Source organism: Triturus cristatus, chromosome 7 (assembly GCF_964204655.1).
Source record: "Triturus cristatus chromosome 7, aTriCri1.1, whole genome shotgun sequence".
NCBI lineage: Eukaryota > Metazoa > Chordata > Amphibia > Caudata > Salamandridae > Triturus > Triturus cristatus.
Window position 1 is genome coordinate 1,201,353,908 of NC_140590.1, and position 16,908 is coordinate 1,201,370,815.

General features: G+C 42.8%; 1 protein-coding gene across 2 annotated transcripts in view; it reads left to right on the forward strand.

The window, feature by feature from the left end:
- The window catches only part of LOC146811598 (integrin alpha-M-like), a 500,127-nt gene that overhangs the window by 337,342 nt on the left and 145,877 nt on the right, over positions 1–16,908 (forward strand). For both annotated transcript variants that reach the window (XM_085618578.1, XM_085618579.1), the window contains one exon: positions 15,615–15,746. In XM_085618578.1, coding sequence (XP_085474704.1) covers positions 15,615–15,746 — 132 coding nt within the window. The remainder of the gene's footprint in view (positions 1–15,614; positions 15,747–16,908) is intronic.

Consider the following 16,908-nt stretch of genomic DNA (forward strand, 5'->3'; position numbering starts at 1 on the left):
ATTAGAAGCATAACATGGAGTGGCCATAACTCCACAACCTCTGCCGGATGAGCGTAATTTATAGCCCACCCCTAGTTCAAATCGTAGAATTTGCATAGGCAGGGAATCCCGCCTTCAAATGAGGACTTAGTGCTGGGCTTTGGATTCCAGTGATGATTCAGTGAGTGTCCACAGAAGTCAAATGGTTAAGAACCGGTCAGAAATAAATAATTAGGTTAATCATCACTTTGCATATTGACCGTTTGATTAATGACTATTTTTCTATTACCCAGCTTTTGTACATTTGTAATTCAAAAGACAATACCGCTTGACTATTTATTAAAAAAATCATAATAGTTCTACTGGTCCTATTTTGACCAGGAGGGTTCTAGGCCCCCTTAATTTCTAATTAACAACACATTGTTTTGTTTAAATGTTTTATTGTTCCTATAGACTAATATTCCAATATTTTCTACAGTAGTTGTCTAATTTTCCTTTTGTTTTAATGTTTTCTAACTTTTTTCTTCTACTCTAATTTATAAAATCTTTACTTTTATACCTAATGGTTCCATGTTTTTGATTTAGAATTTCAGATTTTTTTACTAGTAATATTACTAGACAGTCTGTTTCTTTTAGACATATTACCATTTTAACATCTTTTGATAGTTAATCTCAATTTCTCACACTTAAAACACAATATTGCAACTACTAAAAATACAATAAATATTAAGAATTTTGAATGAATGAAATGAGCTTTATTTCGATATAAAATATCTTGTAAGCAACACAATTATGATATTACAAACTATTATAAAATCACAGGATTATACAAAAGAGAAGAAAGCATCACCAATAATCCTAAAGCGATTGTGAATTAAAAATACATATAAACATATAAATAGGACAATCTTAAAAAACAATGGTAAAACATCAGAATGACAGAAGGAAAAAACTCGATTATATTAAACTGCAAGTGCTTTGGATCTTAACAGCCAGGCCCATTTTAAGAACTTAGATAGTGCACAGACATACAAAGTTCTAGTGTCAGACTTAAAAATGCGTAAAGCTGTAGTATAATCTCTTGTTCCAAGAACTCTGCACAAGGGTTTCAACCAATGTAACCTAGGGATTTTGTACTCAGGGCATGCAAATAAGACATGAGCAATTGATTCAACCCTGGACTCGCAGAAGGGACAAAATGGTGATGTTTGCAGTGGAGGTTTCCAACGTGCTGTTAATTCGCGGACTGGAAGGGTACCAATCCTAAATTTAAAATAGAGTGCTCGGTCAAATGGTTTTTGAATAATGTCAAGATAAGGCTCAAAACGCACTTCATCTTTAAGTTTTAAAAACTCAATAGTGCATTTAGAGCCATGGGGAGTAGAAATTCTCTTCGCTGTGACCCACCTCCAGTATATTTTCTTTAGTTCAGCTTTCGGGGGTGGGGTTCTATTCACCCAAGCTTCATTTAAGCCAAGATCATACAATAAGGTCTTGACATCCTTCAGCCATTTGATTTTGTGCCAAGAGGGCATAGAGAGTATTTCAGACAATCCCTCGGCATACTTTGCTAACTCCGGAGTACGCCAAAGCCGAGTCCATAAGAGGAGGGGGCGAACTCTTGCTATATCTTTCAATGGTTGGCACCCTAAATCCAACAACAAAGGAACCGCGGGTGTGCTCTGAGGAAGTGCCATCAGTTCCTTATAAAAATTGGTGTCGGATTTGGCAAGCTCATCAATATTATTTAGGCCCCATAATTCAGCACCATAAAGTGCTGAACTTACGCCTCTTGCTTTATATATCTCAAGGGCTGGTGCTATTGGTCTGGACGAGGAGGAGCGATGTTCTCTAAGAAGGGCACCGGTAACCCGCTTATGATTTATAAGCATCTTTTGTATATGAGTTGACCAGTGCATTGAGTCTGAGAGGCGTATGCCCAAGTAGTCAAATTCATTTACTCTATCCAAATTAACTGCATTCAGGATGGGGGGCCGACCTAACTTTTTAGGAGGGTTCAGGATTAAATATTTGGTTTTGGTGGTATTTATTATAAGCCCTCTATCATTACAGAAAGCTTGAAAGCTATCAAGAAGGGTTTGAAGGCCCTTCGGGGTTTTGGAAAGTAACCGAGTATCGTCAGCGAACAGGAGAGTTGGTATACGTTCGCCCGCCAGGGATGGTGCGTCCGAAGGGGATTGCGACAAATGCTCCACTACTCCATTCACATACAATGAAAAAAGAGTAGGGGCAAGGACGCATCCCTGGCGAACACCCCTGTTCACTGGTATTCTCTCTGTTTTTTGACCCTGGTGACCCCAGCGCACCTGTGCAAAGTTACCCTCATGTAATTTTATTAAGAGGGTCAGTAGATAAGATGGAATCTTCATACTGGCAAGTACACTCCACAAGGTAGAACGGGGAACCAGATCGAAGGCTGTTTTTAGATCTATAAAGGCAAGGTAGAGACTACCTTTGCCAATAAGAACAACCTTCCAGTAGATGAGGAGTAATCTAAATACTTGCTCTATGGTTCCTGTCCCGGTTCTAAAGCCTGCCTGGTAGTCAGAGAGGATACTGTTATCGTTTATCCATGACAGCATTCTCTCCAAAATCACCTACCCAACAACCTTTTGGGTTGAATCGATCAGGCTAATAGGGCGGTAGTTAGCAGGGTCTTCCCTACCACCCTTTTTAAAGATCGGGACTACCTCAGCCCCCTTCCAAGATTCGGGGACCAGAGCGCCGTTGGCAATGGCATTGATTAATGTTGAGAGGAGCTTCCCCCATCTGATTGGATCTAGTTTAAGAACATCCCCAGGAATGCCGTCAGGACCAGCTGCCTTCTGAGGGACGATAGACTTAATGGCATTGACCACTTCCCCTTCAGTAAAGTGATTAATATTCAAAAAGGCCAGTGACGGGGAGACCTCCACAAAGGGAAGCTCCCCCTCACTCTCTGGTCGAAGAGAGTAAAGCTTAAAGAAGTGGTCAAACCAAACTGCGCCAGGAATGTTGCAGGTCATAAGGGCATGGTCAGGTCTGTTCCTAGACCTGATTGTATTCCAAAAATGGGAAGAGTCCCGCTTGTGTGAGGCCTCCTTTAACGTCAGCCAGAACAATTCTTCCCAGTCCTTTTTAGCATCTGAGATAGTAATTCTATACGCTCTCCTGGCCAGCTGGATCTCAGACGGAACTCTACTCTTGAGGGCCATAATTAAGGCGGATTTCATCCGTCTACATTTTTGTGTATACCAACCTCCCATGGGGTTTTGATTACCCCTTTCCCTCCCCCTCGTGGGCCCTCCTTTCCCGCTTACTAAAAATAAGGACCCCAAGTCTTCAATAGTACGCTGAAAACAAGTTGGAACCTTGCTATAGGCGATCTCATCAGTATTAAACATGGCTAACTCTGATTCTGCTGTGAGCAGAATAGTACTGATCGACTGGACTTTCTTCTCATCAAGAGCCACTTTGCGCCATTTGAGGCGTCTTTCACAATTCGAAGGATGTACCTCAAGGGTTGACATGAAAGGACCATCTGCCGGGGTCATAGAACCAATCTTTCCCTCCCCAAGCGATTGAAGGCTTAGGGATAGCTGATTGTGGTCACTATCAATGGTAGAGACTACTTCCATATCCAACACATATGGCCACAATTGGAGGTCTAAGAGGATACAATCTATCCTTGAGGTGTGATCTATCCTATTATAGGTATGAGCACCATGTAGGTCTGAAGGAGTTCTACCGTTAGCTGCCCTTAGGCCGAACTCTAAGACCATGGTGTTCATAAATATAACTGACTTAGACCATCTCCTAACAGGAGGCAATGATAATAAAGGAATGCCTCTCTTGGCGTCATCCTCCAGAAGATCGGGAAGATCAAGCGATGTAAGGGGCTCAAAAGAGCAATTAAAGTCTCCTGCTACCAAAACACGTGATGCGTGATGGCACTTGCGCAACTCCCGTTCAAGGAGTATGAGGGTAGGTGACAAAGCTCCCCCGCTTAGGCCTCTAGCATAAACATTTAGTAGATCAAGGGACTTTCTTCCCTGGGCTCCCTTGATGTTAATCCTTAGAATATCAGGAGAGATATGACATGCCTGTTTGACAGTGCACCCAAGGGAAATACTAACCCAAATGAGGAGGCCGCCGGAAGGGCGACCTCTCCCAGACGGGGATAGAATGGCAGGCTCAAAGAAGGTGGTGTAGCCAACCATATGATATGGTTCTGTACTCCAAGTCTCCTGGAAAATACAAATACAATAAGGTTCTATCAGAGAATTCCAAGTTGGAAGATCTAATTTGCTTGCAATGCCAGCAACGTTCCAGCTTAGAATCTTTAGGGAAGAAATATCTGGAGGTGAATCGCAAATAGTAGGGGAAGTAACAGAATTAAAAACGCCATGGGATGAATTACGTATGGGTAGCAATGGAAAGCAATCTCTGTACAGGGGATGTGTATCAGGCTGTGAACTCTGATGATGAGGATTGAGTGGGGAAGTGTTGGATAAGGAATCCCCATCTAATACTAAAAGAGCCCCCACTGCTTCACTATAACCATTACCATCAGGGGTACAAGAATCAATAACGGCAAGGTTATTATTTCAGTAAGAATCGTGCAGAAAATGCGGTTCCCAATGCATAGTGCGGGGAAAGGAGGCAAAGTTGTTGACATCCCTTCGTTGTGCCCCCTTTTGGGAACCATCATACCCTAGAAGTGGAGGAGGTTGAGGATAAAGAGAATATGTAAAATCTGAATAAAATTGGCTTAGGTCATAACATTCTATACCATTCGTAACGGGACCAGAGCAGTGCTTACAAATGAGCAGTGGGACCCGAGGATCCCTAAAATTCACGAGGATACAGTCCCCAGAAAGATTTTTACGTCTATTGCCCACCCAAGAAACCCTCCTAACGTGGAGAACGTGGCCATCCAGGTTCCTGGGGAGCGGCCTGTTGGTATTCAGCCAGTGGGTTGTTTTATTTTTTAGCTCTGTAAAAGATTCAAATTTACCAGCTTTGAGTCGAGGGACACCTACTAAAACAGCCACATAAGGAGAACATTCCGGTGGTAGGTTTATATGAGGTAGGGGTTGCTGAATCTCGCTAGATTTGTCAACCAAACGGGCTGGAGTGGGGCACACATCAGGAGATTTAGGCCGGTTCTTGTTAGGTTCTACTTCATGAGCCGGCACTTCCATAACATCAGGACAAGTAGTTAAGCCTGGAACTAAAGTTACATTGTTCGTGGATTTGGAAGTCCGGATACATGTAGAGGATGCAGATTTGGGGCGGGATGTAGGTGCACCATGCTTAGGCCTTGTACCTGGATTGGTATTTGAATTTTGCGAGATAGGTTGTGAAGAGGACTCGCTTGAAGTGTTGGAAATAGGAACCACGGTCACAGAGTTGTTCTGGCCAATCTTCGATTGAAGCTTAATCAATGATTTAAGAGAGAAGAAGTTGTCTAAAGAGGCCTGCTCAAATCTCTCAAGCCTCTCTGACAAAGTCCTCACCCTTTCGATCAAGGGAAGTGTGAACGATTTAATGAGCTGTTCAATTTGATCTATGAGAGATGGTTGAGACTGAGAACCAGAGGGACCTGGGATGGGAGGTAACTGCTCTACAAGTGCTGATTGAAAAGTTAGGTTAGAAGGATGTGCAGTGGATGAGTGTGATTGCTGGTGGCGAGGAGTCGATAATTCAGTATGACGTGATTTGGTAATAATGCTATTGTGTAACTTGGTTTTCCATTTCTTAAGAGCCTTTTGGCAGACCCCTTTGCGGCCGCTTGCTGCTCTTTTCCTCTTACTAGGAGCAGTTTTGGACCCAAGGTTGTTAGTAGCCTCAATGGGAAAAACAGTAGCAAGGGGAGAGTCTAAGTTTGTAGTCAGTACAAAAGGCGATGTTTGGTTGGCCTGTAGTGAGAAACGGGAAGGATCTGATTGTGAGGGGGGACCACGGTCTGGGGAGATATCAGAACTAGTGCCGGTGCTGAGCGCCGAACTCTGGAGAGTCGCCGAACTATTCATGGTGATCTGGATAGGTTCGATCACAGGTGAAGGTACCGTAGCTATATAGCCCAGTGACGAGCGTTTGTTAACAGACGGATCAAGAGATAGACGGCGCTCAGTTATGGCAATTTCTTTTTCTAGAACAGAACAAGCACGAATAATAAAATTATCTAAAGTGCCACTAACTGAACTCCCACCCGTCCCGCCTCCCTTTCCCGAACATGTAAGCATGGCCATGAACACACTACAAACAATGCAATACAAGATTAGTAAATCGAATGTATGGCCAAAGGCATCAACCAACACACCCACACCTGGCAGATAAAGTACTTGATAGCGCACCGCTTTGACACAGTCAACACAATAGATCAAGAGACCTAGAATTTTAAGAATGAGAAGAATAAAAATGCAACTGCAATAAAAAAAGAAGAATAACAATAATGTTCCTATGAATACTATTACTTCTACCCCTACTACAATTGATAATAAGAAGTAGACAATGAAATGAGCTTTTGTCAAAATTAAAAGCTCATCTTTTTCAACTTTGTTTTAATTTAGTCTGTGAATGAGTTTTTGATTTCAGGAATCATTAAAAAAATGCATGGTTGTTTAGGTCCCTTTTTCATAATCAGGAAAATAAGGTAGAAGTTAAGTTTTGTATTGTGGTACCTCACTTAGGGCCAGAGATACTAAGCATTTTTATGATCACAAATGCTATGATTTCGCGTTTGCAGCCGTAAAAATGCTTGTTCTGACGGATACTTCTGATTGCAGATTACTTACCTTAGAATACTTCCCAGGTGCCAGACTGGATCCAGAAGCTTCTCTTCAGCAGTGCTCCCACACACCTCTTAGTGGCACAGTGTATCTCTGTGTTGGCTCCATACTTTCCCTGAAGTGATGGAGCGCAGTCACATGTAAGCGCCATCCATGCGTGCTGACATCAGTTCCTTTCTTTCTATTCCTTCCGACACACATCTGGAGCAGCATTCCCAATCTTGTCAGTATTCCGATAACTTCTAAAACAAATTCCTGTCTGCCAGGAGACAATGACCCCACCCAAGATGATAGTTTTGAGCTATACTGTAACTGCAGAAAACAGACTTCGGTTACGGACCCACGTGAGTATGTCTCTGGTGTCTAGGTTTGAGCCAAGACTTGAAGGTGTGTGTTAAATTGGTCTTCATGCACCTAAAGACAGTCCGGGACTGAGAGCGGAAGCTGTATGTCCCTGAACACAAAAGCTTTCAGCCTTTGAGTACGACCCACTCCCACTCCAAGTCATGGGCACACACTCGGTTCCGGGCCTGAGGCCATTCCCCCCAGCAGTCCTCCGGTAAGTGAAAAGCAAAAGTCCAGCTCACACCTTAAAAAAGTGAGGTAGGATTCGACCCAATACTGCCACTCTAAATCTAAAGAGAAGGTACAAGTGTGCCTCAATGTATGGCATTCACCTTCAAGGTCACCAGTAGCAGAGCTGATTCCTCAATTGATCCCAGTGTGACCCAAGTTCCTCGGGACATCAGCGAAGCCTTCAGGAGAATGAAGCCTTCAAGGAGACTATGCTGCAGATTTTAGAGCATTTTCATTTCGCTCTGGTCCACCTTCAGGCTTCATAGAAAAACAGGGGCCTCCAGTCGGGTTACCACCAGGAAATACACCTTATGCACCATCTGACCCCCATGGAGTCCAATATGGGCAACGTACCAATACTGGTACATACTTCCGTTCCAGCTCCAAGACCTGTGTTGGTCCCTTCCACATTTAAATTGGTACTGGTACCACCAGTGGTGCAAGAGGATATGGTACTGAAACCAATGTCAGTCACCATACCACATTTGTCTTGCTCTCAACTGTTGTCATGCTATAAAATCACAAAAACACAACTGGTCATCATGCACCCTGACTCTGACCCTCTATCAGGACATATATGCCAGCAGAGGCCCTGTTATCTTTATGGCTGTAACTCAGAGCAAGGGACACCTCAGGATGTGGATGATGATGGTGGGGATGCAGAAGGATTCCTCCCCCCTTACTAAACAGATGATGACTCCTAAACATATTTGCAAGATGTCAATGAGCTTCATACTTCTCCGCAAAGGTAGGACTTGACTCACCACTTAGGCCACCAATAGAAGAAAATTCCTCCTTTGTAGTAGTGGTCCTGGGGGCAGCTGAGGTTCTGTATTTTCAGCTGCCTTCAGTTTGAGACCAAAACGAAATGCTTGACAGAAATCTTGTAGCCAAGGCCAGCCACCACTGATCCCTTGCTCCCTTTCAATGAGGCCCTCACTGATACCTTGATGGCCACTTGGAAGAAAACTTGTTCCTGCCCACCTGTAAAAAGGCAAGAGTCCAGATGTCACAGACCAGCACCTGGTGACCAAGATTTTCTCACCAAACATTATTCTACCTCAACGATCCTTGATGTTCAAGCCTCAACCAGTCAGATGAATCCCAACTGATTCCCCAACACTTCTCTGGGATAGGGAATCCAAGTGGATTATGGTTTTTGACATATGCATGTTGTCCTCGGTCAGTCTCGCATTGCATTTTGTAAACGCTATCTGCTTACTGGTTTTCTATACAAATGTCTTGGGGGACATGGCCAGTGAGTTCTTGCTGCACTCCCAGGAGACCTTAGAGGCTCCTTGGCTCAGGCAGTTCATGATGGGCAAAATGAAGATTAATATGTTATATGTGCTGGTCTAGATGCCACTGTTTGCTTTGGAGGGCAGTCGGTACCAGTGTTGTAATTCTTCTACACACGTGGATGTGTTCCACAGTGTTTCCTGACAATGTACAAGCCTTCCACATGGACATGTCATTTGATAGGTCAAGCCTTTTTTATGAGAAGGTAGACTTGGTGTTAGAGTGCTTTAAGGAAAGTAGACTTCCGGTGCATTGCTTGGATCGTTTGACTTTGCCAAATACTTTACACACCAGTTGAAAAATTTCAAAGACTATTCCAGAGAGCTGGCATGCAGACAGAGACGGTCTCCCATACCAGTACAGCAGTCACCCCAGTCCTTTCAAGTCTGTGGATATGGATTTTGCAGACAGCGTACGGGTCGGCAGGGACATCATTTCACACATTCCTCTATCACTGCTGTGCCAGCCAGAAAACCACCTCAGCTGGCCCTTAGTGGTGCATTGCCATCCAGCGAGGGGGCTGGATCCATCATTTCCTCCCAGGATGGGGATCCATCATGTTCAACAGATGGGCCTTACAAATCATTCAACATGGCGATGACCTGCCTTTTCTTTCTGCATTTCCGAACATTCCTTCCGCATCAGAGCAAATTTCAGTTGAGCACCTGTCCATTCTTCTGAAAGATTGGCAATTGTTACTCTCCAATGGTGCTATCGAGAGGGTACCTAAAGTCAAAAAGAGGAAAGGGTTGTTACTCTTACAATGTCCTTGTCTCAAAGAAGAACAAGGGTGTCAGGCCTATATTGGCTATTTGGTCTCAGAATGCCTTCCTGCAGAAGGACAAATTCAAAGTGCTCAAGCTGGCCGAGATACTATCTGCCCCGGACCCAGGTGACTGGATGGTATCCATGAACCTGCAGAAGGTGTATTTTCTTATACCCCTCCTGCAGTCTACCAGATGTTAACTGAGGTTAAGAGTAGACCAGGACAGTTTGCTGCACTCCCTGTTTGCCTCACCTGTACCCCTTGGATGTTCACGAAAGTGATACTATGGTCTCTGCCCCACTTCACAGGTCGAGGATGTCAGTCTTCTCCTATCTCAATTACTAGCTGTTGAAGACAGGCTCACCACAGTAAGTCACACCGACTCCTTCAATTCATTGAAGTGGTCTTGGACACAGTGCAGTTCAATGCCTTCCCTCCATCGCAATGAGTCTAGGACATTTGGGTCATGAGCCCGATGGTTCAGTCTCATTCCTAGATCATGGTTAGAGCAGCGCTAAGGTTTCTTAGCCTTCTGCATCATATTTATTAGTGATTTACTAAAGAGACTGAGGCAATAATTATCGCACTTATCACAGAAGTAGGTTATATTGAAGTTAAAGAAAAAGGTGCATCAGTTTGGAAGATCAGCCATCTTAACCTTCCCCAGAGTATAAACTCCATAGTAACATGTAGCACATATATGACTCAGCACTCAAAACTCTTTTCCAATTATATTGAGCACATTAAACTAGGCCAGACAATAATTTCAGAATTAATTTCAACAAAGTCACATAATGCACATACACATGGTGCTGTTTTTCTTCCAAAATTAAGTCCTTTATTCATAATCTTTTCTTTTTTTAAAACTTCCTTTCTCTGTAGCCAAAGCCATCGCATTTTATCTCATACGTGACTTCTTCAAGGCCTGTTTCGTTATTGTTTCTTTATGTAGGAACGAGTACAGTTGTCTTTCCAGCATGAGAACTTGAAAGATACAATAAACTCTAAATCCTTTGGTTTCCTTCCTTAACGAATCTGGGTAAAAATCTTTTCATCCTATGTTGGGTGTGACCCTTCATAGTCCAGTGAGCTGGGTCACTCACACGGGGCATTTCGTGCAGCATCTGCTGAATTTTGAAAAAAAGCCCTGAAGAAGTCTCGAATTGGATGAAATGTGTTGGCTATGGCTACAACACTATGAGCCTGTGAATTATGTGACTTTGTTGGAATTAATTCTGAAATGATTGTCAGGTCTAGTTGCATGTGGACAATATAATTGGAAAATAGTTTTGAGTGCTGAGTCACATATGTTCTACATCGTATTTATTAGTTACACCAGTTGGCACATGTGGGCTCTACAATGTAATCTAAAGTTCCAGTAGGCCCAATATCAAGGAAACCTGACAGATGTTATCCAGGTCTCAAAGGAGATGCCTCATGATTTGCAGTTGTTTCAGTTAGACTAGAATTGTACCTGCAGCAGGCCCTTCTCCCTTTTTCATGCAGAGCTGACAATAGTGATGGGTGTGTCCCTGATGGGCTGGGTAGGTAATCTGGGGAGGTGGAGATCAGAGGACTCTGGTTTCCATCAGAAGCCTGGTTCCACATCAGTCTGTTGCAGTTGTGAGCCATTTGTCTGGCTCTGAAGGCCTTCCTGTCATCCATTAAGTAAAGGATGGTGCAGGTTCTTATGCACTACACCACTGCCATGTGGTATTGCAATAAGCAGAGCAGCATGAGGTCCTGTCCCCCATGCCAATAGGCTCAGTGCCTCTGTGGTTGGTTGTAGAGCCAAGGCATTGCCCTAATCGAGAACCACCTGGCAGGATCACTGAATACCAGAGTGGACAAGCTGAGCTGGTGTAATGCAGCAGATCACAAGTGATGTCTACATCCAGAAGTGGTGCAAGAGGAAGAATCTTGGCTAGATTTTGTTGCCACCATCCAGAATGTGCAATGGCCAATAGTTTTGTATGTTAGTGTTTACACAAAAGCACTGTTTAGGTGATGCATTCATGATGAATCAAGACTCTGAAATACTTCCTCTCCCTGCCTCTCCTGCCCCGGGTTCTAAGAAAGATCAAGAACAAAGACATCCTAGTCTCTCAGGATTTGGTTAACAATGTTTTACCCGAACTTCTAGGCATGAGCACCTGTACTTTGATCATTGTACCACTTTATGAGGATCTACTGTTGCAGCCACATTGCAGGGTCTTCCGCCAGGATCTGTGCAATCTACACCTCCGTGCGTGGAGATTGAATGGTGGCAGCTGACTGCAATTTATCTATCACCTGAAGTGGTGGATGTCATCGTTTATGCCAGACGCCTTCCACGAAATCCATTTATGCCAGGCACTGGGGAAAATTTGTGGCCCAAAGTGGCACTTGTAAGACTGATCCTTTACAATCAAAGCTGTAAGATTTCTTTTTGTTTTATCTTTGGCTCTCAAGCTCTTAAAGTGGTCGGCCTTAAAGATTATTTATAAGCTTTTTAGACCTTTCTATCTTTACAAACCAACCATCCTTGTTTAAATCACATATACCAGTGAGAGTTATTAAAGGTTTGAAACACACCATTCCAAGCCATTTGTGATGCCAAAGTAGGAACTTAACTTGGCCTTGTCATTTCTCATGTGTATGCCCTTTGAGCAAATGCATAGCTGCTTGCTCCATTTTCCTACCTTAAAGACCATCTTTCTGATTGCGATTACATTAGCTACTCAAGTGAGTTAACTCCAGGTACTTTCAGTGCAACCAAGATACACCACCTTTTTTACAGACAATTAGGTCTCAGGCGGCATTCTTGCCAAATGTCATGACTCCCTTCCATGTTGTGCAATGCATCATTATATAAGTGTTCTTTGCTCCCTCTAACAACTCAAAAGAGGAGAAGAAGCTCCATCGGATGGAGCCCAAAAGGGCTTTGAGCATTTATATTGATCACACTAAGGAACACTGTGGACCATCAGCTTTTTGTGGGATTCTCGAATAGTAGAAAGGGGAAAGTCTGTGCAGAAGAGGACCCTGTTGAGGTGGATATTCCTCTTTATCAAGAACTACCACAATGACCGGGAAGCAGCCCATAGAAGGTCTGAGAGCCCATTCTGTCAGGGCGAAGGCTTCTACCACTATGTTGGCATGTGGAGTGGCTTTCCTTGACATCTTTCAAGCTGCACCATGGGTGTCATTGCATGTATGAAGCAATAAAGCATTGACAGTCAGGTCTACGTGAGGGGCACCTTTTCTGCTGAACTGTTTGGTCTGAGTCTACTCCACAAACTCTCAACTTGTGGGGTTACTGCTTTGGTATCTATTCTACAGCGAAGAATTTGTGTTTATATGTTTCCATCAGAATGACAAGTTACTTACATTCAGTAAAGCTCTTTCTGGTGTATACTCTAACTCACTGCCTTCCACCTCCCCATTCAGTGAAAGTGGAGTGTTCTCTTTTTAGAATCTAAAATGGTCCCATGTTAGTATTCAGCACACTGATATCAACGTTTGATCATGCTCCACATCTGATACTATGAATACTAAAAATAAGAAACTGATGTCAGCTCACACAGGTTGCAGCTTTGCAACTTCCTTAGCAGTACAGAACCAACAGGAATACGCAAGGTGCCACCCAGCGGCGTGCAAGAGCACTGCTGAAGAAAAGTTTGGGGATCCTGTCCAGTGTCTCAGGAGTTTTCTAAGGTGAGGAGTTTGCAGTTTGAAAAAGTATACACCAGAAAGAGCCTTACCGAAGGCTCTTTCTTCAGATGTACTAATCCCATTTTCGGAGTTGAAAATGTTTTTCCAACCCCTAAAATGGGATTGCAAATGGATACTGATTCTTCATCTAGATGCAGTGTGTTGTAGGTTTGTCATCCAAATACTGGATCCATATGCTGTGTATCAATATTTTGCTACCAAAATCTGGTCGCAAAACATTGAAAAGTTACAGTGAACTCTAAATAGGTGGTTACTCATTTCCAGGACGGAGGGGGTTCCCTTGGTTCTGTTTACCTTTGTGAGTTATAAAAACTGTTGGGCAATAGGCTTTTTTTTATTTTTTAATGGCTGATCTGTTTCCTTTGAAAACAAAGAGGCATATTTACAAGCCTCAATCACCACAGGAACGTCACTTTTTATGACTTTCTGTGGTGATAGACCCTTCGCTTTATTTACAAGGTGGCGTTAAGCCACTTAAAGTGGCTTAAAGGCGCCTTGTAAATAAGGCCCCCTTGCATGCTTCACTTAGTATGAAAGAGATGTACAGTGGGTGTTGCGGTGGGCGTTCCACTGCAACACCCATTCATTTTGATGCCGCCCTCTATTTACAAGGGTGGTATAAATAGGAGGCAGCACCACAATTAAGAACAGGGAAAACCTGCTAATAACATGGTGAAAAGAGGAGAAATGCTTAATTTCTCCTTGTTTTTGCTATTTCTATGTGTGCTGCATTGTACAACACACATAGAAACAGCAAATCGCCATAAATGATTATTTATGTGCTGGAAGGTGTCCCTTCCTGCACATAAACATTCATTTAAATCATTACGATTTGCAAATTCTATGTGTGCTGCACAATACCGCACACATAGGTGTTACAGATTACCATTCTGGATTGTTTATGTGCAAGAAGGGACACCTTTCTGCACATAAACAATCATTCCTCCAATGCAGACACCCTTGCACTATGGTAAAAGGGTGCCTGCATTGGTGCTAGGCAGCTAGATTTAGCGCCAGCACTTGGGGGAAACACAGGAGTGCACCACATTTTTATGAACATGACGTATGCCTGCATTTTCAGAATGGCGGAGCTTGGCATTAGCGATGTTTGCTTAACGCCACGTTTCACCATTCCCTTGTGAATATGCCCCTGAGTTTGCTTTATTTAAAAGAGATCACAGACATGGTGGTGTGCTGACCCTAGCAGTTCACCAACTTTGTGATGGCCTTCGATCATAGTGAGTCTCAATTTGTGGCATGCCTTAATAATATTCTAAAGGTAGGTCTGCTGCGATCCACAACAATTCGGAATTTCATGAGCCAACCTATTAGACAATTTGTTCCTAAAATGTGTTATTGCCCCAAGAATACTGATCGTAGTTTGCACCTGTTATTCGTGTATCTTCCCCTCGAGTTATAAACTATATTACAAGTGTTGAATACCTAAAGATAATTGGCAAAAGACCCACATAATTCAAAGCAGCAAGTAGGCGAGCAACAAGTTTGCACAGCATTGCAAGCAACAGAAGAAATAACAAGGATTGTGTGACAAAGCAATATTGGTCCCCCATCTAATCAGGAAAGCCTAAAAAATATGTTTTACCATTGTTTGTTTATACAGGCTCACTTCAGTCATATTTATCAAATGGAAAATATAACTATGCCTTGGTGGTTATTTTTTACTTTTAACGCTGTAAGATATAGTTTATGGTATTTACACAAATGTAAAGTGGCGCAGGACATTGGAATTTTGGTAAGTGCAACCAACCCAAAGAAAACATTTTTTCCCCATAGCCCTGTACTGATATAATGAAACAGTAAAACATGCAATATTTTTCCTAAGCACAAAAGAACAGCTACAAAAGAGACACAAAGCCCATGTCGGTTAGAACAAGAGGACTTGTTTGTCACAGGAATCTGTCCATGTCATTATGCACTACAGAGTGCTGTGAAGGATCTAGCTTTTTATTTGGTGGTGCTATGCTGTTGAAAGATCATCAAATAATGGTCATGATGGGCCTCATGGGAGACAGTACAGGAGGACAGGTGCAGGGTAGAAGGGAGGCCAATTGTTTCATGTTCAAATGAGGAGAGAGTGACATTGGCTTATGAGGTGGAGACCTTGAGTGTGTCTTGTAGCAGGAAGAAGGCCCGTGAGACTTGGGAGAAGAGAACGTAGTTAATGATTAGGGGTACAGGTGTTCGAGTTCCTGTTATAATGATGTTGTCCAATATAGTTAACAGGAGTCGTTTTCTTTTGATGTAGGTAGACTTTATGTAAATAAATCTATCTTTACAGAGGCTGAATGAGATGTTCAGTTTGAAGGGATGTAATTAATCATGGTGATGGTATGATGAAATATTGGTGTGGTATGGGGCGTGTGCAAAAATGTAACTAGAGATGTTATATGGTGAAGCAATACAGAGACATGTGCTTCCCTGATAGGTCTGTAAAGGTTTAATGTGTTCCTTCTGTTTTCCTCTAGGTGTGCGTGGAAGACTCTCTATTGCCTATAACTCTAGCCTTAAACTATTCTTTTAATGGTGATCCAATCCCAGCTGCTAACAACATCAATGGCATTCTCAGCCAGGGCTCCCCAAGGAGGGTAGCACAACAGGTAGGGCAATATGTATTTGGAGGAGTCAACAGCAATGCTGAATCTGCATGATGCCTCTGGGCTTTGACAGAAGGTGGGCCAGATTCATGCAGTCTGGTAAAAAGGCCATGTTGTGCATGGGTAAATGAACATAACAGAGAATGCTTGAAATGTAATATGTCTGTGTGTGTGTGCACACAATTTAATTTGCCAACATGGATCTTGCCCCCTCACACAATTTGTGATTGTTTATTGGGCCAGGGGATTGACTAGAGCAGCTTAGAGAAACGGTTGATGTGGTATAGCCACCAACCTGAATTTCAAAGTCAATACACAAACACAAATAGTGCTATTTTATATTAAATGATCACTTATTGTGCTCTATTCTTCTGCATTTAGCATGAATATGAATGATCATAAAGATGATAAAAATGCAGCAAATGCTATGTTCAAAAGACAATTGCTAGAAATGCCCTACACATAGTTTATCACACCTTCCTAATCAATTACCCAAATCCTTACCCAAATTATAACTATTAACAACATAGTTGTGTCATTTTATTTGTGATACGTCATGTAAAGCACCCTGTGTCTCTTCATGAACCCCATCCCAACCTCTGGCATCTTCTGTAAGTTTCTAATCCATATGGTGCTCTAAGGAGAATCTATTGGAGTGAGATTGTGCTACACAGAACTGCGAACAATACTTTTGTTTAGACTGAAGAGAGCACAGAGAACCCTTCTGCTATGGTATCTCTCCTTCATCCAAGACAGAACTGGCAATATCTTCTCATTGATGGATTTCAGCCACCCTGTTTCTGAAAGAGCCCTACTGAATGGAAATGTCCTGTCCCTTCAACATGAGCTTCAGAAAACATGACGGTTTAGCACATCTTTTTAGTCTGGAAGAAAAAAGAATAAGGCCTCTTTTCTAGGCTTTGTACATCCACCATGCACTCCATTCAATTCATGCACGAACAATGCCCATGTTAACATGCAGCAAGGCCTGTGTCATATGTAACATTAAAAACACATATAAAGCCATTCTGTATATCTCAAAGTTCTGTCAAAACCAGAAGGCCACTGTCTAGCTTCTCATGTGGAACATGGGAACCAATAAATAGCTATGCTAAGCTTGCAGTACAGGGTACCCCATGAAGGCCTTGGGACTGGGGACACAAAC